The sequence below is a fragment of the Panulirus ornatus genome, chromosome 44, assembly GCF_036320965.1.
Source record: "Panulirus ornatus isolate Po-2019 chromosome 44, ASM3632096v1, whole genome shotgun sequence".
Lineage (NCBI taxonomy): Eukaryota > Metazoa > Arthropoda > Malacostraca > Decapoda > Palinuridae > Panulirus > Panulirus ornatus.
The window spans coordinates 9,583,542-9,606,220 of NC_092267.1; the positions used below are offsets into that span (position 1 = coordinate 9,583,542).

The 22,679-nt window shown below is 49.5% G+C and overlaps 1 protein-coding gene across 3 annotated transcripts in view; it reads left to right on the forward strand.

The window, feature by feature from the left end:
* The window catches only part of LOC139762727 (uncharacterized), a 664,138-nt gene that overhangs the window by 4,371 nt on the left and 637,088 nt on the right, over window positions 1-22,679 (forward strand). The window contains exon 1 of one of the 3 annotated variants that reach the window (XM_071687769.1): window positions 4,621-5,403. The exons of the other annotated variants lie outside the window; for them this stretch is intronic. Coding sequence (XP_071543870.1) covers window positions 5,356-5,403 — 48 coding nt within the window. The 5' untranslated portion in view covers window positions 4,621-5,355. Of the gene's footprint in view, window positions 1-4,620; window positions 5,404-22,679 lie in introns of those variants that run through there. 3 annotated transcript variants of the gene reach the window in all.

Sequence of the window (22,679 nt, forward strand, 5' to 3'; positions counted from 1 at the left end):
CTTTATCATACCCTCGACCCATATAGGTGGGCCGTATGCCCACTGTCCGGACCTTTCCCTTCGTCACCGGTTGGGAGAGAGAGAGAGAGAGAGAGAGAGAGAGAGAGAGAGAGAGAGAGAGAGAGAGAGAGAGAGAGAGAGAGAGCCAGTACAGTTACTCGAAGCGATTGCTGTAACACCTTTTGCTGTATTGTGTGTGTTGTGTGTGTGTGTGTGTGTGTGTGTGTGTGTGTGTGTGTGTGTGTGTGTGTGTGTGTGTGTGTGTGTGTGTGTGTGTGTATGTGTGTGTGTGTGTGTGTGTTATAGCGACTGGAGTGAAGAAAATGTATAATTTACAGAATATTTCAGATGATGTATGTTTGTATCGCTAAAGTACATAATGGAGAGTTTGATGTTTTTATTTGTCCTGTTATATACAATGCTTATCTGTATGGTACAGCACGGTACAGTTCTTGGACACGACGGTATATACGACTCTGGAGTACGACGGTACGATCCTTGAGTACGACGGTACGACCCTTGAGCACGACGGTACGACCCTTGAGCACGACGGTACGATCCTTGAGCCCGACGGTACGACCCTTGAGCACGACGGTACGACCCTTGAGCACGACGGTACGATCCTTGAGCACGACGGTACGACCCGTGAGCACGACGGTACGACCCTTGAGCACGACGGTACGACCCTTGAGCACGACGGTACGACCCTTGAGCACGACGGTACGATCCTTGAGCACGACGGTACGACCCGTGAGCACGACGGTACGACCCGTGAGCACGACGGTACGATCTTTCAGCACGACGGTACGATCCTTAAGTACGACAGTACGATTTTGGAGCCTGGTCTTTTAATGATGAACTTCAAGGGTCGTACCGTCGTGTTCAAGGGTCGTACCGTCTTGGTCAAGGATCGCACCGTCGTGCTCAAGGGTCGTACCGTCGTGTTCAAGGGCCGTACCGTCGTGCTCAAGGATCGTACCGTCATGCTCAAGGATCGTACCGTCGTGCTCAAGGATCGTACCGTCGTGCTCAAGGATCGTACCGTCGTGCTCAAGGATCGTACCGTCGTGCTCAAGGGCCGTACCGTCGTGCTCAAGGATCGTACCGTCATGCTCAAGGATCGTACCGTCGTGCTCAAGGATCGTACCGTCGTGCTCAAGGGTCGTACCGTCGTGTTCAAGGGTCGTACCGTCGTGCTCAAGGGCCGTACCGTCGTGCTCAAGGGCCGTACCGTCGTGCTCAAGGATCGTACCGTCATGCTCAAGGATCGTACCGTCGTGCTCAAGGATCGTACCGTCGTGCTCAAGGATCGTACCGTCATGCTCAAGGATCGTACCGTCGTGCTCAAGGATCGTACCGTCGTGCTCAAGGGCCGTACCGTCGTGCTCAAGGATCGTACCGTCATGCTCAAGGATCGTACCGTCGTGCTCAAGGATCGTACCGTCGTGCTCAAGGATCGTACCGTCATGCTCAAGGATCGTACCGTCGTGCTCAAGGATCGTACCGTCGTGCTCAAGGGCCGTACCGTCGTGCTCAAGGATCGTACCGTCATGCTCAAGGATCGTACCGTCGTGCTCAAGGGTCGTACCGTCATGCTCAAGGATCGTACCGTCGTGCTCAAGGATCGTACCGTCGTGCTCAAGGGCCGTACCGTCGTCCTGAAAAAAAAAATCGTACCGTCGCGTTCAAAGGATCGTACCGTCGAGCCCAACGCATCGCACTGTCACAAAGCAGTTCAATTCACCCCCCCCCCCCCTCCTCTCCCTCCCACATAAGTGAAACACTTAACCAATGCTACTTACAATATAAGTGGCTTCATTTAAAAGTCGCAGCTGTCAGGTCGACCAAGTTATTAACACCGGGTGATGAAAGTTGCTATTGGACGTTAACATGATGGTCACTCCCCCGCGGGGGATGAAGGTACAGTGGGCCACTGTACCCCGCGGGGGATGAAGGTACAGTGGGCCACTGCACCCCGTGGGGGAGGAAGGTACAGTGGGCCACTGTACCCCGTGGGGGAGGAAGGTACAGTGGGCCACTGTACCCCGCGGGGGATGAAGGTACAGTGGGCCACTGTACCCCGCGGGGGAGGAAGGTACAGTGGGCCACTGTACCCCGTGGGGGATGAAGGTACAGTGGGCCACTGTACCTGTGGGGGATGAAGGTACAGTGGGCCACTGTACCCCGTGGGGGATGAAGGTACAGTGGGCCACTGTACCCCGCGGGGGAGGAAGGTACAGTGGGCCACTGTACCCCGTAGGGGAGGAAGGTACAGTGGGCCACTGTACCCCGCGGGGGAGGAAGGTACAGTGGGCCACTGTACCCCGTGGGGGAGGAAGGTACAGTGGGCCACTGTACCCTGTGGGGGAGGGGGGAGGGAGAGGGATGACTTACACCCCCCCAAGCCCCCTCCCCCAAGCTCCCCCTGGACCCAAGTGCGTCCACACACGCACTTTTTGGAGGGGTAGTAGGTAGGTTGTGTTTCGAGTGCGTTGTGGTATTCGGTGGATCTTCTGCTGGTGCGTTTCTTGTCGGTTTAAGAGTGCGTGAGAGAGCGATGTGGGGGGAGGGGGGAGGGGAGAGGTCGTCGAGGAGGGAGGGAGGGGGAGGGGTCGTCAAGGAGGGAGGGGGAGGGCTCCTCTTTGTGTGGTGTCGGTGTCTGTATATACAGTCGTACGACCACTTGAGCGAGATGGAACGACGTAAGAGGAAGATGATATGGCTTCTGGGCACGACGGTTACGACCATGAGCACGACGTGGATACGACCACGTGAGCACGACGGGTACGACCACAGTGCCACGACGGTACGACCACAGTACTACGACGGTACGACCACATGAGCACGACGATACGACCACAGTACTACGACGGTACGAGCACATGAGCTCAACGATACGACCACACAAGCACGACGGTACAACCACCTGAACACGACGTGTACGACCACATGAGCACGACGGTTCGACCACACGAACACGACGGTTACGACCACGCGAGCACGACGGTACGACCACACGAACGACGTGTGCGACCACGAGCACGACGATACGACCACACGAACACGACGTGTACAACCACATGAACACGACATGTACGACCACATGAGTACGACGGTACGACCACACGAACCCGACGGTTACGACCACACGAGAACGACGTGTACGACCACATGAACACGACGTGTACGACCCCCTAGAGTACACACAGCACCGGGTACGTACCGGTCTTGCTTACGATCGTACTACGACACGGTCATAAGTATCTTATATCTTAACCACGAACGTATGACACTATCTTACCCACTTAAAGATATCTTTATCTCCCCATCTGGTGTCAAGATACACCGTCGTGTGTCACGCCAGGTGTCAAGCGTGTGACACGCCAGCGTGAAAGGGGGGACAGCGTGGCACATACTGTCATTAACCTGTTATTTTTTTAAAGGCAGCTCATTAAGGACAATGGCATTTTTTTTTTCGCATCCCAGGATCTAATGTGCCTTAATTAGCTCATTTGCATACTTGAAATTGCTTTGGGATTATGTTTATATATATATTTGTTTTTTGACACGTATGGCACCATGGTTTTTCTGACAGAGAACCATGGTGTTGTACAGGGTCGTTGTGAAGTGGGAGTGTTAGAGAACATTTATGTGGTAGAAAACGCTCGGGTGGGAGAAAACACCTGGAGAACAAGACATGTGTAGGTCAAATAGAAAACTTGGGAATGTTAGAGAACATTTGAGTGATTGAGAACACGTAGGTGGGTTAGAAAACCTAGGCGAGTGGCAGAGAACACTTGGAGGTGTGTGTCAGGTGTGGGGAGGCAGTGTGGTATGTGTCAGGTGTGGGGAGGGAGGTGTGGTGTGTGTCAGGTGTGGGGAGGGAGGTGTGGTGTGTGTCAGGTGTGGGGCGTGTCATGTGTGTGTGTCAGGTGTGTTGTGTGTCAGGTGTGGGGCGTGTCATGTGTGTGGAGGCAGGTGTGTTGTGTGTCAGGTGTGGGGCGTGTCAGGTGTGGGGAGGCAGGTGTGTTGTGTGTCAGGTGTGGGGCGTGTCAGGTGTGGGGAGGCAGGTGTGTTGTGTGTCAGGTGTGGGGCGTGTCAGGTGTGGGGAGGCAGGTGTGTTGTGTGTCAGGTGTGGGGCGTGTCAGGTGTGGGGAGCGATCATGTGGTCGACTCAGTGAAGCGTGACATTTTCACTTACCTCAGAACCAACTTCAGCTTGGCCCATGTAACCTCCTCTCTCTCTCTCTCTCTCTCTCTCTCTCTCTCTCTCTCTCTCTCTCTCTCTCTCTCTCTCTCTCTCTCTCCCTCACCTACGCTAACTCCTGAAAGCTGGACATTCATCAGAATGAAATAATGAAGCGTCCATGATGGCAGCAGCGGATGAATGATGAATGAGAATGAAGGCAGAATGCACGGCATGTAGGACATGAGGGAGGGAATGTATGGTGAGGAGGGACGTGTTGGGAGGAGGAGGAGTCTGGACTCTGGTGTTGGCAGTGTGTCGGTATTTGGCGAGCGAGGGGTGTGGGTAGGAGGGTCTGTTGGCGGCAGATTCGGGTGGGCCCCGTGTGGTAAATGGTGGTAGCGGTGGCAGCATGGAGGCCAGCCGCTTCCCACGGGCCTCCAGAGCCCAGCCAGTGCTCTCTGGAACGTGTGAGGCGACGGAGCGTTCGATCCCCGGGGTTCGAGTCTTGTGGCACACACCACACCACCACCCGCCGCGCTCGCGACTCTCTCTCTCTGTGTGAGAGACGTGGTGTCGCAGCCAGGTCTTGGCTTGCTTCGGTTCCTTCCGCGGCCGAAAGACGACGCACACGCACACCACAAAACCCCCCCGGCTTGTGCATACGCAGTGGCTTGTGTTCACTAGTCCCCCCTGGCTTGCGTTACGACCTTGGGTAACTGCGTTACATAGATTTTACGCCACCTCCGCGTCGTAAGGATCTTAAACAGCGTCTTGTATTAGATGTGTGGTGATGTGATAGTGTGAGGAGGTCCCCCTCTCTCTCTAAGCTATATCTGTGCTTTACTACCTGAGTCGCCTCGGTTTTTTTTTTTTTCTCTCTGCAGTGGTTGGCATGTAGGAATAGAAAATGTGTCAATGATACACCACTGTGTGGGTGGGGTGTGTTATGTGTGTGTGTGTGTGATGGGAAGTGAGTGATCAGCTGATGATGTCACTCTATCGGTTGTTGCAGTGGGTTGAAGACCACTACCACCACCACCACAATCACCACCACCACCACAATCACCACCACCACAATCACCACCACAACCACAACCACTCCAGCAAGAAGTTGTGTTGTGGATGACGTAAGGTCAGGTTCTGTATGTAATCTCACATCAAGTTATATGATCGCAGTCGCACCTCGGCCTCTTGTGACCTACAACATGATGAAGGTATGTTGTGCACAACTCCCTCTGTAACACAATTTAAAAAAAAACATTTTTATGTCAACATATTTTGATCATTTTCCTCATAGTTATTGAGCAGGGAAATGCCATGTCTGCCTCGTCCACGGACTGAGGTACATACACTGTACCTCTTCGTTTGTATTGTAATATTCAAACACGTTTCTGTTCTAACATTTCTCGATGGTAAATAATAACCATTGTGAACTGTTGTTGCTGATTCAACAGTGATGAGGAGTTAGTCTCGGCTCTCCCAACTGCGGTCAGACATGGGAGATGTGAATTACATTTCTAATTCAACCTGGATGAGTTGCAGTACTCAAGTATTCTCGTAAATGTAATCAAACACGAATCGCTCGTTTCGCCAGGCTCTCATAATTACCTTTCCATGAGGTTGGATATTCGCTCTCGTACACGGGGCACTTCGTGCAAGATTCAGGTCGCCTTCTTGACACCAGGGGTGTAGTGTTTGCTGTGTAGTGCAGAGTAAACATTGTGTGGTGTGGGAAGATCTGCCTTGTGTCTACAGCAGACCAAGCGAATCTTCGTGTGTGTGTGTGTGTGTGTGTGTGTGTGTGTGTGTGTGGATTTTGCTTTGGGGGGGTGGGTGTCATCGTGACGTAGAAAGTGGTGGGGATGTTTAATGAGTGTTGGTGGTAGTGTTGGAGAAGTGTAGTCGTAGTAGTGGTGGTGGTGAAGTGTAGTAGGAGTAGTGTTGGTGGTGTGGGCCCGCAGTCACAACCTTGGCTTCCAAATATACCTGTTGCTTCTTCAAGCATCTCCCACCTCACTGCTCCTCCACCACCCTAGCCAACCCCTGAGCCAGGATTCGACTGCAGGATGTCCTGCAACATTTGTAGGACCCGCGTGCAGGACTTGGGGTTATCCAGAGTGAAGGATGTGGGGAAGGGCTTAATTTCCACGGTATTATGATTACAATCATACAGTGTAATGTGAGGTATATTACGTGCTTCTCCTGTATCTTAAAGTCTTCCGGATTTTCATTAATGAGTTTATCTAAACTTATAAGTATCTACACTCGCGAAAAGAACCTTCAAAGCCTCCATTGAATTTGATATTACATTTCGACTCCGCATCTGCTTCAAAGGCGATCTATCTGTTTGTCTGGCAATATCTGAATGATGAGGCATTACAGTTAATACTGTCCTTCAGTAGATAACCTGGTCATAGACCATCAGGTCTTGTGTTATCTGGCTTTCCCATGTCCTCCCATGTATTATTACTGTCCTCCAGCAGATAACCTGGTCATAGACCATCAGGTCTTGTGTTATCTGGCTTTCCCATGTCCTCCCATGTATTATTACTGTCCTCCAGCAGATAACCTGGTCATAGACCATCAGGTCTTGTGTTATCTGGCTTTCCCATGTCCTCCCATGTATTATTACTGTCCTCCAGCAGATAACCTGGTCATAGACCATCAGGTCTTGTGTTATCTGGCTTTCCCATGTCCTGCCATGTATTATTACTGTCCTCCAGCAGATAACCTAGTCATAGACCATCAGGTCTTGTGTTATCTGGCTTTCCCATGTCCTCCCATGTATTATTACTGTCCTCCAGCAGATAACCTGGTCATAGACCATCAGGTCTTGTGTTATCTGTCTCTCCAACTCATGCCACACATCATCAGATCTAACTTGCTATTCAACTCATGTCCCTTTGTGATTCAGCTGATGGAACAGCATCATCTGCATACAATAGCTGTTGTATGTTCCACTCTGGTGCACTGTGGTCCACTTGCATCATGTGTCATTTCCATCTTACTCTGGTCTCATTAACCAAACCATCTGTAGAGACATTTATTCGTTGTTTATTTATAATTACCCGTGGTTTTGTTTTCTGAGAAAATCTTGGTTTTTTATCCTTTATCGCTTTCCATCGCTTACTGTAGCACCAGGGCTGCGCTGCTTCCAGTATCAGGGAAATGTGTGCGCCTTTGGAGTGAGAACTTGCCTGTGGTATACAGCCAGCCTCGCGAGAGGTGTCTTCTCACTCGCGGTGTAAACTCGAGCAGGTGGAGTCCGGTAACACCCGTAGAAGCATGAAAGACCCGTAGCTAGACCAATGAAGTTATACCATTGCGTTTAATAGAATATAATTGTCAGTGTCACCCCCCCTCCCCCCATGTTCTCTCCCGTGGCTGGCCATGCAACCAACCATCCCTCATTGTTTACATCATTCAGGAATGCGGGAGACATCGTCATTATCTTCGAACCCTGGTCCTCGCCGGAGCAAGTGCCTCACATCGTCCCCTCCTACCTCCTCCTTCTCCAGCTCCTCCTCCTCGGACACCGTCGAACCCCCTCCCCCCCTCCCTCCCCCAGAGCCATCAAAGTGTCGCTCTCATGTCCGTGTCAGTTGACGAGGGATGAGCAGCAGCAGCAGTAGTGGGTGTTCATCACAGCGGTGGAAGAAGACGTCCCTCGGGTCACTCCTCGTTTGCCCGCCCTTTTTTGAGGAACAAGTCAGTACGTGGTTAGTTCCCCGGGAGCTGAGAGATCTTAATTAGCCTCATCCTCATCCCCGTGTCATGATAATTGCCTCCTTTATGACTGGAGGGGGTGTCTTGACCCCCTCCTCCCTGAATTGATCAGCGAGAAACGAACTGTTTTTTTAAATGGGTTACAGACGGGCGATATCAGCGGTTGTAACGACGCGCTTCGCCATGGTGTTGTTCTTGTCTCCTCACAGCCACGAATGGCCTTGTTTAGCATCACAGTAACGAGGGATTACCGTACGTACACAACCAGGAGTTTCGAAGCGGGTGCTTGGAGTTCCGAAGGGCCAGGTGCTGCGACCCATCATATTCGCTGTCAAACCTCTGCGTCACACAGCGTCGTTCACAACCAGTTTGCGTCGTCCCAAGTTTTTCATGGTTCGTTTAATGATGATTCTGTTGCATTTGTCGTTGATTTTATTCATTAAAACTATTTATTTATCTTTATTCCCGATTTAACGAGAATCAGGTTAAAATTATTTCAAAATTGTTGACATTGGACTGTGTGTATACGACCCGTGAGTACGACGGTATGTACGACCCTTAAACACGACGGTACATACGACCCAGAATACGACAGTATATATACGACCCTTGATTACGACAGTCTATACGACACTTGTGTAGGATAGTCGTATGTACGACTCTCCAGTACAACAGTATACACGACCCTTGATTACGACGTGTTTCACGACCCATGGGTTTGGTGGCTTGAATTTCAAAAGATGAATAAAACATGTGAATTTCATGTTAGTGTTTACTTGTCATACATTCAACATCTGTACACTCGCTGTTCTCGTTTCACTTACAGTAACATTGTTCACACACACACACACACACACACACACACGAGTGAAGCAATTAATTGGCCTGCGTCGTTAAGCCTTATTACCCAAGGGTAATTAAGAGGTTGTGTAGCTGTCTGCTCTTGTGTTATAAGTCGTCGCCTTATGATGAGTTATGAGACCTGGGGTTGTGATGTGGGAAGGGGGGAGATGTGGACTGCCTCCCCAGATATGGAGAGGGGGTAGGGGTATAAACTAACCCCAGATGTGGTGGGTTTAAGCTGCCCCCAAATATGATCATAAAAACTGCCCCAGACATGGTGGAAGTATGATGCCCCCAGATATGATAGATATAAACTGCCCCAGACATGGTGGAAGTATGATGCCCCCAGATATGATAGATATAAACTGCCCCAGACATGGTGGAAGTATGATGCCCCCAGATATGATAGATATAAACTGCCCCAGACATGGTGGAAGTATGATGCCCCCAGATATGATAGATATAAACTGCCCCAGACGTGGGGGATATAAGTGCCCCCAGATATATGGGGGGAAATAAACTGCTCGTCAGATATGGTGGATGTGTACTGACTCCTGGGGTTGACGATGTCACTCTCTGGGGTCTGTTGAACCCCCACACTCTGGGGTTGGTTGAACCTCACACTCTGGGGTTGGCTTAACCCCCACTCTGGGGTTGGCTTAACCCCCACTCTGGGGTTGGTTGAACCCCCACACTCTGGGGTTGGTTGAACCCCCACACTCTGGGGTTGGCTTAACCCCCACTCTGGGGTTGGTTGAACCCCCACACTCTGGGATTGATTGAACCCCCACACTCTGGGGTTGGCTTAACCCCCACTCTTTGGTTGGTTGAACCCCCACTCTCTGGGGTTGGTCGAACCCCCACTCTCTGGGGTTAGTGACCTTACTTTTGGAGGAAACTGCCGAAGTTTGCTCGTTAAAACCTTTTTTCTTACAATGTCTTTGAGGCCTTTTACGTACTGTAAGGTTGTAAAGCCATTTATTATCATCGAATGAAATACAACACTGTATTAATAGAATGACAGAAGAGATGTATTTTTTATTAGTTTGATAAAATCTTTGTATTTGTCTTATCTCGAAGATATCGGAATTGGTCTGAGTTTCAAAAGTAAACATTTTTATGTAACTATCAATTTATTTTTGCCTGACGGCTGTAATCGTAATTGGCGGACCTGGTCGTTAGAATGGATTAGTTGTTAATTAAGGGATGTTTTGAGATAGTCGTTGATTAACTAGATCTACTTTTGGGGGGTCGAGGGTGGGTGGGTGTGGGGGTGTGGGTTGAAAAGTTTTAAAAGTATGAAGAAATTGTGAGCATAAACTTTGCGAATTGTTGTGTGTTGTTGTTGTTGTTGTTGTTGTTGTTGTTGTTGATTGGGATGGGTGGTTGTCTGGGGCCGGCTGGGGGAAAGGGGGGGGGGGGGTGGTTGTGGTATGGGTCTGTACCACGTGTGTGGTTGGTAGGTGTGGTGGGGTCCTTCCCCCCTCCCCCCTCCTTCCCCCCCTTCCCGAGCGCGTACGATGTGGCGGTTTCGTTCTTCCCGAAGCAAAACTTGACCCTTAAATGTCAAGAGGTCGAAGGTCACTCCGTCGTAACCAAGGGTCGTTACCCCGAAGTGCTGTCGTCATGTTACGCGACCTTAAGGGTCGTACCGTCGTGCTCAAGGGTCGTGCCGTCGTACACCTAGAGGGTCGCACCGTCGTGCTCAAGGATCGTACCGTCGTGCTCAAGGGTCGTACCGTCGTGCTCAAGGGTCGTACCGCCGTGCTCAAGTATCATATACCGTCGTGCTCAAGGGTCGTACCGTCGTGCGCAAGGGTCGTATACCGTCGTGCTCAAGGGTCGTATACCGTCGTGCTCAAGGGTCGTATACCGTCGTGCTGAAGGGTCGTATACCGTCGTGCTCAAGGGTCGTATACCACACCCGACCGTCCCTCCCACTCAGAAACATGGCTTGAAATATTCCCTTTATATTTTTTTTTCTTCTCCCCGCCATTGATTCTAATGTATCAAAGGAAGGTAAGTACGACCTGGGGATGACCATGGACGACCCTTCCCCTGGCCCGTCTGACTGTCATGAAATGGTAAGCATTACCCTATACAGGGAGCGTCTGTTATTGCCACAAGTGCAATTGATGTGATAAAGGGGTTAATGTGTTGATGGGGGTTGGAGTGGGGTTGGGATGGGGTTGGAGTGGGGTTGGGGTGGAGAGGGGTCTTTCCGTGGTCGTTTGGGGTCTCATAATGGGGTCCGGGTGTGGTCCGTGGTTCGTCTTTTAAAAGTGCTAGTGATGTCCCCTACATGGTCCTAAGCTTTGGTCGTCTATGCTCTCCAGCTTAAAGCTTAGTCTCTCTCTCTCTCTCTCTCTCTCTCTCTCTCTCTCTCTCTCTCTCTCTCTCTCTCTCTCTCTCATGGAATAATGTAGTCGTAGATGCTCGTAGGTGGGTAGATACACGCTATACATAGCAATCTATTTATCTATCTATCTATGTATCTATCTATCTACTTTTCTGTCTGTCTGTCTGTCTGTTAGTCTGTCTACCTCATCATCTGTTTCTCTCTGTGTCTCTTTATATATCTATCTGTCCGTCTTCTTTCAGTCTATCTATCTAACTATCTGTCCGTATATCTATATATATATATATCTATCTCGGGTTGGCGCCATCCGGGGGCTCAGCAGTTCCAAAGAGAACGACCAAAAAATCCCATATCCTTAGGGGAATATGATGTCCTTTTTACCCTCACCTCCAGTATTTCCACACCTCATTATTTTCTCCCCCTTTTTTTGTTGTTCCCACGGCGGTCAGCTGACTTGTCAATTAATTCAACCCGTCAGTCAGTTCACCAGCCACTCATTTCACCTTCATTATGTATTCAAACTTCACCAGTAACCCCGTAATTGAAATGTCAGGGAGAAAAAAAGGAAAGATACAAGTGGGTTTCTACCCTACCTTTATATCTGTATATATAGTAATATTTAGTTTTTATTAACCCACTGTTGATGGATTAAGATAATTATTATCGTAATTGTTAATCTCAGTTGGTTTTAGAAGCCTTTCCCGTTCAATCGTGTGGTAGTAATGGTTGAAATAAATGCCCGTGGCCTGCCATTTGTTTACACTTTCCCAGCAGTGTTCGCTAGGAAGACGCAGGCCGGGGGCGTGAACCAGCCCAGCGAACGTTTTCCCCAGCGACCGTTCGTCTTGGGGCTCCTGCTCCATGTACGTCAGGTTGTATTTTAGGTTGTTATAACAGTGGGAATGATCAGGGTTGTAGAATGGTGAGGAACGGGTCTATACGTGTGTTGCTGTGGAGAGGTAGCGTGTCTGTGGGGTGGGGTGAGGTGGGGGGGTTTAATTGATGAAAACATTGTGTTGGTGAGAGTAGCATCCCGTTTTCTAATACGGTTTAGCAAAGGAGAATCTGTGAATCTATTTTATGTTGAGCTCGGAAAAAGGGGTGCGTTGAAGACCTTGGGCACGACGGTATACGACCCTTGAGCACGACGGTACGACCCTTGAGCACGACGGTATACGACCCTTGAGCACGACGGTACGACCCTTGAGCACGACGGTACGACCCTTGAGCACAACGGTATACGACCCTTGAGCACGACGGTACGACCCTTGAGCACGACGGTATACGACCCTTGAGCACGACGGTATACGACCCTTGAGCACGACGGTACGACCCTTGAGCACGACGGGACGACCCTTGAGCACGACGGTATACGACCCTTGAGCACGACGGTACGACCCTTGAGCACAACGGTATACGACCCTTGAGCACGACGGTACGACCCTTGAGCACGACGGTATACGACCCTTGAGCACGACGGTACGACCCTTGAGCACGACGGTATACGACCCTTGAGCACGACGGTACGACCCATGAGCACGACGGTATACGACCCTTGAGCACGACGGTACGACCCTTGAGCACAACGGTATACGACCCTTGAGCACGACGGTACGACCCTTGAGCACGACGGTACGACCTTTGAGCACGACGGTATACGACCCTTGAGCACGACGGTACGACCTTTGAGCACGACGGTACGACCCTTGAGCACGACGGCACGACCCTCGAGCACGACGGTACGACCTTTGAGCATGATGACGTGCCACTTGACCTGATCCTCTAGGGGGGTCGGGTCAGGTCAAGGGCCCCAGACCCAGGGGTCGCTAGGTCGTGCTGAAGAGATCGTGCTGTGGTGCATCGGGGCCCAAAGTCGAACCCATGTACCTGACATACCAATGAACCAGCAGGTGTAAAAACTTTCTTATATTTAACAATTCAGCCAAAATGTATGTAATTGTTATATATATATATATATATATATATATATATATATATATATATATATATATATATATATATATATATATATTGTGTGTGTGTGTGTGTGTGTGTGTGAGTTCTCGTGCACGCCCTTGATGGCCCGAAGCTAAGACCTGACTGAGATAGTGCTTATCTGCCACGCTTATCTCATTTTGAGAGGTCTCGTCTATTTGAGAGACTTGGTTCGTAGTCTGGGTCTCGCTTGTGAGAGACATGAGGGGCTTGGGTAGATAATGTCTCGCTTGTGAGAGACATGAGGGGCTTGGGTAGATAATGTCTCGCTTGTTAGAGACATGAGGGGCTTGGGTAGATAATGTCTCGCTTGTGAGAGACATGAGGGGCTTGGGTAGATAATGTCTCGCTTGTTAGGGACATGAGGGACTTGGGTAGATAATGTCTCGCTTGTTAGAGACATGAGGGGCTTGGGTAGATAATGTCTCGCTTGTGAGAGACATCAGGGGCTTGGGTAGATAATGTCTCGCTTGTTAGAGACATGAGGGGCTTGGGTAGATAATGTCTCGCTTGTGAGAGACATCAGGGGCTTGGGTAGATAATGTCTCGCTTGTGAGAGACATCAGGGGCTTGAGTAGATAATGTCTCGCCTTTGAGAGACATTAAGGCTTTACAGAGATCGTCTCTTCCTCGTGAGAGACTCGAGACCTCTGATACTAGGTTTCAAGAGATTGTCTCCATTAGGAGAGACATCAGGGGTTCTTTGAGTCTTCGAGAGAGACAGAGAGAGAGAGAGAGAGAGAGAGAGAGAGAGAGAGAGAGAGAGAGAGAGAGAGAGAGAGAGAGACCCCTGTCTCTCCTGTAAGAGACAGCAGGGGGCGCGGGCGTCCCCCCCCCAGTCTGGGGTACAGTGGGGGGGAGGGGGGGGGGTTGTGAGAGTCAGCAGGGCCGGGTGTTGTATAATGACAACATGTGACACGTGACCATTATCTCTCACAGTTGGTTCGTCTGGATCTACGTCGCTCACGTGACAGAAAGAGAGACATTTATCTCCACCCCGCGCGCGAGACACACGCCTCCCAGTCACTCCTCCAATCCCTCCCTCTTTGTAGGGCGTCAGGTTCATCCCTCGTGTGTGTGTGTGGGTGGGTGGACGCTGCCTAGGGCAGTTCGTGGGAGCGGTACTTGGATTGGCATGTGTCACAACGCAGGCGGAAGTCGCGGTGACGCTCAGCTAGGGCATGGTGTGTCCCGTCATGCGTGGGTCATGTTGACCCCCGTCATTGGACCCGTGTTACGACCGAGGGGCCTTGACCCGTGACCTCTGATGACCTCTGGTGACCTCCTCCCGTGGCCCCGCGTGACCTGACCTCCATATGATGAATCACAAACATACGACCTAACACAGGAGGAGAAGATGGGTTGAGGTCGTATGTAACACGGTTAACACAGGCTATCAAGTGTGCTGTGATAACATAGGACGGGGTTGGGTCAAAGAATTTAACCTAGTTAACACCACCTCACGAGCGCTGTGATAACATAGCACGGGGTTGGGTCAAAGAATTTAACATAGGTAACACCACCTCACGAGCGCTGTGATAAGATAACATAGCACAGGGTTAGGCCAATGAATTTAACATAGTTAACACCACCTCACGAGCGCTGTGATAACAGGTATACAGGACTATGTTAACCTCATAACACAGCAGGATGTTAACAAAAAAGAAAGACGTGTTATTAACATAGCAGTTGTAGATAAGGTTTAACACAGCTTTTCCAGTGTCCCACTAGGTCGCTCTACTTTGCTAGTGGTGGTGGGGGGAGAGGGGGTAAGTGGCCTTTTAGTGGCAGGGGCGTTTTAGTAGCGCGTTAAGTGGCACTTGAGGGGAGGGTTAAGTGGCACTTGACAGGCTTATTGGCGCGTACGTTTAAAGGAAGGAAGAGATCATCAGAGACCCGCTACCCTTGTATGGTTATGGCGCACTAAACTGCCCCGTAGGGTTTCTACCTCCTCTCTCTCTCTCTACCTGCTGTAGAGGGGGGTCCAGGAAGAGGTTTCTACCTGCTGTATTGGGGGGGGGGCATGAAGCGGTTTCTACCTGCTGTAGAGGGGGGGGGGGGCAGGAAGCGGTTTCTACCTGCTGTAGAGAGGGCCAGGAAGCGGTTTCTACCTGCTGTAGAGGGGGGTCCAGGAAGCGGTTTCTACCTGCTGTAGAGGGGGGCCAGGGAGCGGTTTCTACCTACTGTAGAGGGAGGGCAGGAGGCGGTTTCTACCTGCTGTTGAAGGTGGGCCAGGAAGCGGTTTCTACCTGCTGTAGAGGGGGTCCAGGAAGCGGTATCTACCTGCTGTAGAGGGGGTGGGACAGGGAGCGGTTTCTACCTGCTTTAGAGGGGGCCATGGAAGCGGTTTCTACCTGCTGTAGAGGGGGACCATGGAAGCGGTTTCTACCTGCTGTAAAGGGGGGCCAGGAAGCGGTTTCTACCTGCTGTAGAGGGGGGCCAGGAAGCGGTTTCTACCTGCTGTAGAGAGGGGCCAGGAAGCGGTTTCTACCTGCTGTAGAGGGGGGGTCCAGGAAGCGGTTTCTACCTGCTGTTGAGGGGGGCCAGGAAGCGGTTTCTACCTGCTGTAGAGGGGGCAGGAAGCGGTTTCTGCCTGCTGTAGAGGGGGGCAGGAAGCGGTTTCTACCTACTGTTGAGGTGGGCCAGGAAGCGGTTTCTACCTGCTATAGAGGGTTGGGAAGCGGTTTCTACTCCTCTCTGCCCGTCCTGCAGTGGGGTTGAAGAAGGTTTCTACCTGCTGTATACTGGGGTAAGAATGTGTTTCTACATTCCTACAAGGTCAGGTCAAAGGTCAACACTGCTACAGTCGTACCGTCGTGCTCAAGGTTCGTACCGTCGTACTCGAGGGTCGTACCGTCGTTCTCGAGGGTCGTACCGTCGTGTTCGAGGGTCGTACCGTCGTGCTCAAGGGTCGTACCGTCGTGCTCAAGGGTCGTACCGTCGTGCTCAAGGGTCGTACCGTCGTGCTCAAGGGTCGTACCGTCGTGCTCGAGGGTCGAACCGTCGTGCTCGAGGGTCGTACCGTCGTACTCGAGGGTCGTACCGTCGTGCTCAAGGGTCGTACCGTCGTGCTCAAGGGTCGTACCGTCGTGCTCAAGGGTCGTACCGTCGTGCTCGAGGGTCGAACCGTCGTGCTCGAGGGTCGTACCGTCGTGCTCGAGGGTCGTACCGTCGTGCTCGAGGGTCGTACCGTTGTATTTATGATCATACAGATGTTGTTTGTTTCTGTTGACTGTGTTTGTTGAAAGCCTGTTGTGTTTGTTTCCCTCTTTCGTATTTGTTTGTGTTTGTTTGCCTCTTTAGTATTTGTTTGTGTCTGTTTTCCTCTTTAGTATTTGTTTGTGTTTCTTTGCCTCTTTAGTATGTGCGTGTGTTTGTTTTCATCTGTAGTATATGTTTGTGTTTGCTCTGCCTCAGTTTGTATTTGTTCGTCTTGCAGTGAATGAAAAAATGAAAGAAAACAATGATAATATTGTCATCAAAAGAGGACAAGGGCCATTTACCGGGCCATTGTCCTCCAGGTCGATATTTCAATATTTGGAGAACCTCTGAGATGAATATACCTCTCTCTCTCTCTCTCTCTCTCTCTCTCTCTCTCTCTCTCTCTCTCTCTCTCTCTCTCTCTCTCTCTCTCTCGTAAACATCAAAGAACCAGAGAGGTTTTTTGGTAAGAGATATTTTATGTCTTCGATGGAGTTATTATATAGAATATTCAACATTAACCACAACATCACATGGTATTCGATGGAGTTATCATATAGAATATTCAACATTAACCACAACATCACATTGTATTCGATGGAGTTATTATATAGAATATTCAACATTAACCACAACATCACATTGTATTCGATGGAGTTATTATATAGAATATTCAACATTAACCACAACATCACATTGTATTCGATGGAGTTATTATATAGAATATTCAACATTAACCACAACATCACATTGTATTCGATGGAGTTATTATATAGAATATTTAACATTAACCACATCACATTGTATTCGATGGAGTTATTATATAGAATATTCAGCATTAACCACAACATCACATTGTATTCGATGGAGTTATTATATAGAATATTCAACATTAACCACAACATCACATTGTATTCTTTTTCCACCAAGTTTGTTGAATTGGCTGAGAGAAGGGTGATGGTGATGGGTATAGAAAACGTCGGGTGGTGATGGGTATAGAGAACGTTGGATGGTGACGAATATACAAAACTGTGGATGGTCAACAAGAAAAAAACGTTTGCAGGGTTACGGTATGGAAAACGTTAGGAGGTGGCCGATATAGAAAACGTTTCTAACGGTTGTTTACCACAATTACTCATTTTGAGGTTGAATTTGTTTCTATCTTTAGGATAACAGGTGTTCTTGCTGTATTCCTTTAAGATAACATGTTCTTGAGGTATTCTTTTAAGATAACAGGTGTTCTAGAGGTATTCTTTTAAGATACAGGTGTTCTTGTGGTATTCTATTAAGATAACAGGTGTTCTTGTGGTATTCTTTTAAGATAACAGGTGTTCTTGTGGTACTCTTTTAAGATAACAGGTGTTCTTGTGGTATTCTTTTAAGATAACAGGTGTTCTTGTGGTACTCTTTTAAGATAACAGGTGTTCTTGTAGTACTCTTTTAAGATAACAGGTGTTCTTGTGGTATTCTTTTAAGATAACAGGTGTTCTTGTGGTACTCTTTTAAGATAACAGGTGTTCTTGTGGTACTCTTTTAAGATAACAGGTGTTCTTGTGGTATTCTTTTAAGATAACAGGTGTTCTTGTGGTACTCTTTTAAGATAACAGGTGTTCTTGTAGTACTCTTTTAAGATAACAGGTGTTCTTGTGGTATTCTTTTAAGATAACAGGTGTTCTTGTGGTACTCTTTTAAGATAACAGGTGTTCTTGTGGTATTCTTTTAAGATAACAGGTGTTCTTGTGGTATTCTTTTAAGATAACAGGTGTTCTTGTGGTATTCTTTTAAGATAACAGGTGTTCTTGTGGTACTCTTTTAAGATAACAGGTGTTCTTGTGGTACTCTTTTAAGATAACAGGAGTTCTATGGTCGTGTTATTTATGATGAGTGCTGGGGGAAGGCTTGGCCGGCGCGAGACAATTTTGATGACCAAAATTGAGAAGCATTTGATAGTTTTTTGGCTTAATATTCGACTGTGTGAATGTATTATGTGTTTAACTCTGTAGTATCATTGCTATAAATGTACACATTCATTTCACAAGATTTCAGTATCCATAGGGCCGTCATTATCAACCAATTACATAATTAACATCATTATATCAGTCTTCACAGACATTCCAAGTCGTCAGTAAACAGTCTTTAGGCGGGAAATGATATGTCTGGGCGCTGTGATTGGTGGCCTGAGTCATGTGACGTAGACAGATGAGACACTCTGATTGGTGTCTTTGGTCACGTGACATGAGAATATAAGATGCTCTGATTGGTTGCCTCGATTACGTCACAGGAAAAAATAAGCTGTTGATTGGTTGTCTTGAGTCAGATTTTCGATAATTTTTTTTTTTGGCGATATCGCGAAATTATATAAATATAATTCCCGTTATCCAGGTTGACATAAATTACTTTATAGAGGTTGATAGGTTACCTTACTGGCCAGGTGTGCTGGAGAGAGAGAGAGAGAGAGAGAGAGAGAGAGAGAGAGAGAGAGAGAGAGAGAGAGAGAGAGAGAGAGTAAAAAAAAATAGATCGCAAATGGAAATGCCAGATTTTTTTTGCATCAGTCGCCATTTTTCCAGTCCCCCCCCCCAGGCCGGCTACACCCTCCTCCCTCTCCCCCACGTCAACTGGGCCAAGCCTGGATATCCCCCCCTGTCAACCTGGCTGGTTTCCAACCTCCCTCCCTTCCCCTTCCCCACCCACGTCAACACCTCGCACACCAGCTCCCCCTCCCCCATACCCCCCCAGGACGACACACCCCCTCCCTCCACTTCACCCCCCCTTCCCCCCTTGATATGAGCCCGCCCCACCCCCCTCCCACACCCCCTCCCCCTCCCCCAGAGACCTTTCTGCCACATCACCCCTACCCACCCTCCCCCCTTCCTCCCCTTCCCCCACCACGCAGCGCCCTCTACGGTGATCAAGACACACACACACACACACACACACACACACCTTCCCCGCCCAGATGGAATCTGTTCAGATGCGGTCATGTACCTGTGTACGGGGGAGGGGGAAGGGGGGAGGGGGATGGGTTGTGGAGGGAAGGTGGGGGAGGAGGAGGGGGAGGGGGGATCAATGGGGTGCAGGGAGGGGGGGAGATGGATGGAAGAGGAGTGAGGGGGGGTAAACCATTGTGTGTGTGTGTGTGTGTGTGTTCGTAGAACGACTGTAGCCACTTACAGAAGCACAAAGAACTATTAGAGAAGGTCCAGAGGAAGGCAACCAAGATGGTGCCTGAATTAAGAGAGCTGAGTCACGGTAAAGGCTGAATGGAAGAGAGAAGAGTAAGGGGTGACCTGATCGTATTTAAACCAGGTTGATGATGTGGCCAATGAACAGTTCTTCCAGAGATGTAGGGATAGAACAACCAGAGAACATAACATAACATTAAGCACCAGTGTACAACTCCCTCCCCGTACAGTACAAGAGATGGGGCCCCACCAGTGTACAACTCCCTCCCCGTACAGTACAAGAGATGGGGGCCCACCAGTGTACAACTCCCTCCCCGTACAGTACAAGAGATGGGGGCCCACCAGTGTACAACTCCCCCTCCCCGTACAGTACAAGAGATGGGGGCCCACCTGTGTACAACTCCCTCCCCGTACAGTACAAGAGATGGGGGCCCACCAGTGTACAACTCCCTCCCCGTACAGTACAAGAGATGGGACCCCACCAGTGTACAACTCCCTCCCCGTACAGTACAAGAGATGGGGGCCCACCAGTGTACAACTCCCCTCCCCGTACAGTACAAGAGATGGGGCCCACCAGTGCACAACTCCCTCCCCGTACAGTACAAGAGATGGGGCCTCACCAGTGTACAACTCCCTACCCGTACAGTACAAGAGATGGGGCCCACCAGTGTACAACTCCCTCCCCGTACAGTACAAGAGATGGGGGCCCACCTGTGTACAACTCCCTCCCCGTACAGTACAAGAGATGGGGCCCCACCAGTGTACAACTCCCTCCCCGTACAGTACAAGAGATGGGGGCCCACCAGTGTACAACTCCCCCTCCCCGTACAGTACAAGAGATGGGGGCCCACCTGTGTACAACTCCCTCCCCGTACAGTACAAGAGATGGGGGCCCACCAGTGTACAACTCCCTCCCCGTACAGTACAAGAGATGGGACCCCACCAGTGTACAACTCCCTCCCCGTACAGTACAAGAGATGGGGGCCCACCAGTGTACAACTCCCCCTCCCCGTACAGTACAAGAGATGGGGGCCCACCTGTGTACAACTCCCTCCCCGTACAGTACAAGAGATGGGGCCCCACCAGTGTACAACTCCCTCCCCGTACAGTACAAGAGATGGGGGCCCACCAGTGTACAACTCCCCCTCCCCGTACAGTACAAGAGATGGGGGCCCACCTGTGTACAACTCCCTCCCCGTACAGTACAAGAGATGGGGGCCCACCAGTGTACAACTCCCTCCCCGTACAGTACAAGAGATGGGACCCCACCAGTGTACAACTCCCTCCCCGTACAGTACTACAGTACAGATACTTAGATTGTTAACACTGTATAACAGAAAGTTAATAATAACTCTCTCTCTCTCTCTCTCTCTCTCTCTCTCTCTCTCTCTCTCTCTCTCTCTCTCTCTCTCTCTCTCTCTCTCTCTCAAGGCAGTATGATTAACTGGTTCATTTTCATGTTAACGTGTGTGTGTGTGTGTGTGTGTGCTCACATGGCGTGTGACACACCAAACTGTTGCTGGACGCATACCTGCACATGTTATCATTTTTTGGTTTCATTAAACTGTTGGTCGTGTTAGGTTAGGTTACATGTTGTGATGATATCATCCATGTTATCCTGTCAGACCCTACGGTGCTGTCGCTCATGATATCATCCTCGACCTGCTATGATATCATCCTTGACCTGCTATGATATCATCTTTGACCTGTATGATATCATTCTTGACCTGTATGATATCATCCTTGACCTGCTATGATATCATTCTTGACCTGTATTATATCATTCTTGACCTGCTATGATATCATTCTTGACCTGCTATGATATCAATCATGCTATCATACCTTTCCTTATCATTCATGCTATCATACCTTTCCTTATCATTCATGCTATCATACCTTTCCTTATCATTCATGCTATCATACCTTTCCTTATCATTCATGCTATCATACCTTTCCTTATCATTCATGCTATCATACCTTTCCTTATCATTCATGCTATCATACCTTTCCTTATCATTCATGCTATTATACCTTTCCTTATCATTCATGCTATCATACCTTTCCTTATCATTCATGCTATCATACCTTTCCTTATCATTCATGCTATCATACCTTTCCTTATCATTTCATACCATCCCTCCTGAACAAGGGGTCGAAACCCACTAAGGGAAAAGGGGGGGGGTTTAGAGAGAGGGAGGGAGGGGGGTTCGTTTCCCCATGGAACACCCCCCCTCCCCCCCTCTAGCTCGTACAGTGCGTCAAGCAGGCAACCACATCGCCAGCTGGGGGGAAGGGGGGGGGGAAGCACCCTCCTCACCATGAGGGGGAGGGGGAAGGGGGGAAGGGAGAGTAACACACCCCCCTCCCCTCCCCTCATACTTCAGTATGTATTACAGTGGGTCTCTGAAGTTATTCTAGGTGGTCCACTAGAGTTATTATCAGTAGTTCTGTGAAGTTATTCACAGTGGCTTTTCTGAAGTTACCTGAGAGGTTCTTTGAAGTTATCCTCAGTGGGCTTTTTATAGTGATCTTCAGTGGTATACACCAAGCTATCCTCAGTGGGTCTCTAAGTTATCCTCAGTGGGTCTCTACTTATCTCAGTGGGTATCTGAACTTATCCTCAGTGGCTATCTAGAGTTATCCTCAGCGGGTCTCTACTTATCTCAGTGGGTATCTGGCTATCCTCAGTGGGTCTCTACTTATCTCAGTGGGTATCTGGTTATCCTCAGTGGCTATCTACTTATCTCAGTGGGTATCTGAACTTATCCTCAGTGGCTATCTAGAGTTATCCTCAGCGGGTCTCTACTTATCTCAGTGGGTATCTGAAGTTATCTTCAGTGGGTATCTACTTATCTCAGTGGGTATCTGAAGTTATCCTCAGTGGGTCTCTGTACTTATCTCAGTGGGTATCTGAAGTTATCCTCAGTGGGTATCTAGAGTTGTCCTCAGCGGGTCTCTACTTATCTCAGTGGGTATCTGGCTATCCTCAGTGGGTCTCTACTTATCTCAGTGGGTATCTGAAGTTATCCTCAGTGGGTATCAAGAGTTATCCTCAGTGGTACACACTGAGGTAAGCTCTGTTTCCACTTACACCCCCAGATCCCCCCACGCTGGCCCTCCTGGGGTGGTGTGAGTGGCGGGTCGGGTCCTCGCCCGCCCCCAGACATTCTCTGGGGGCGGT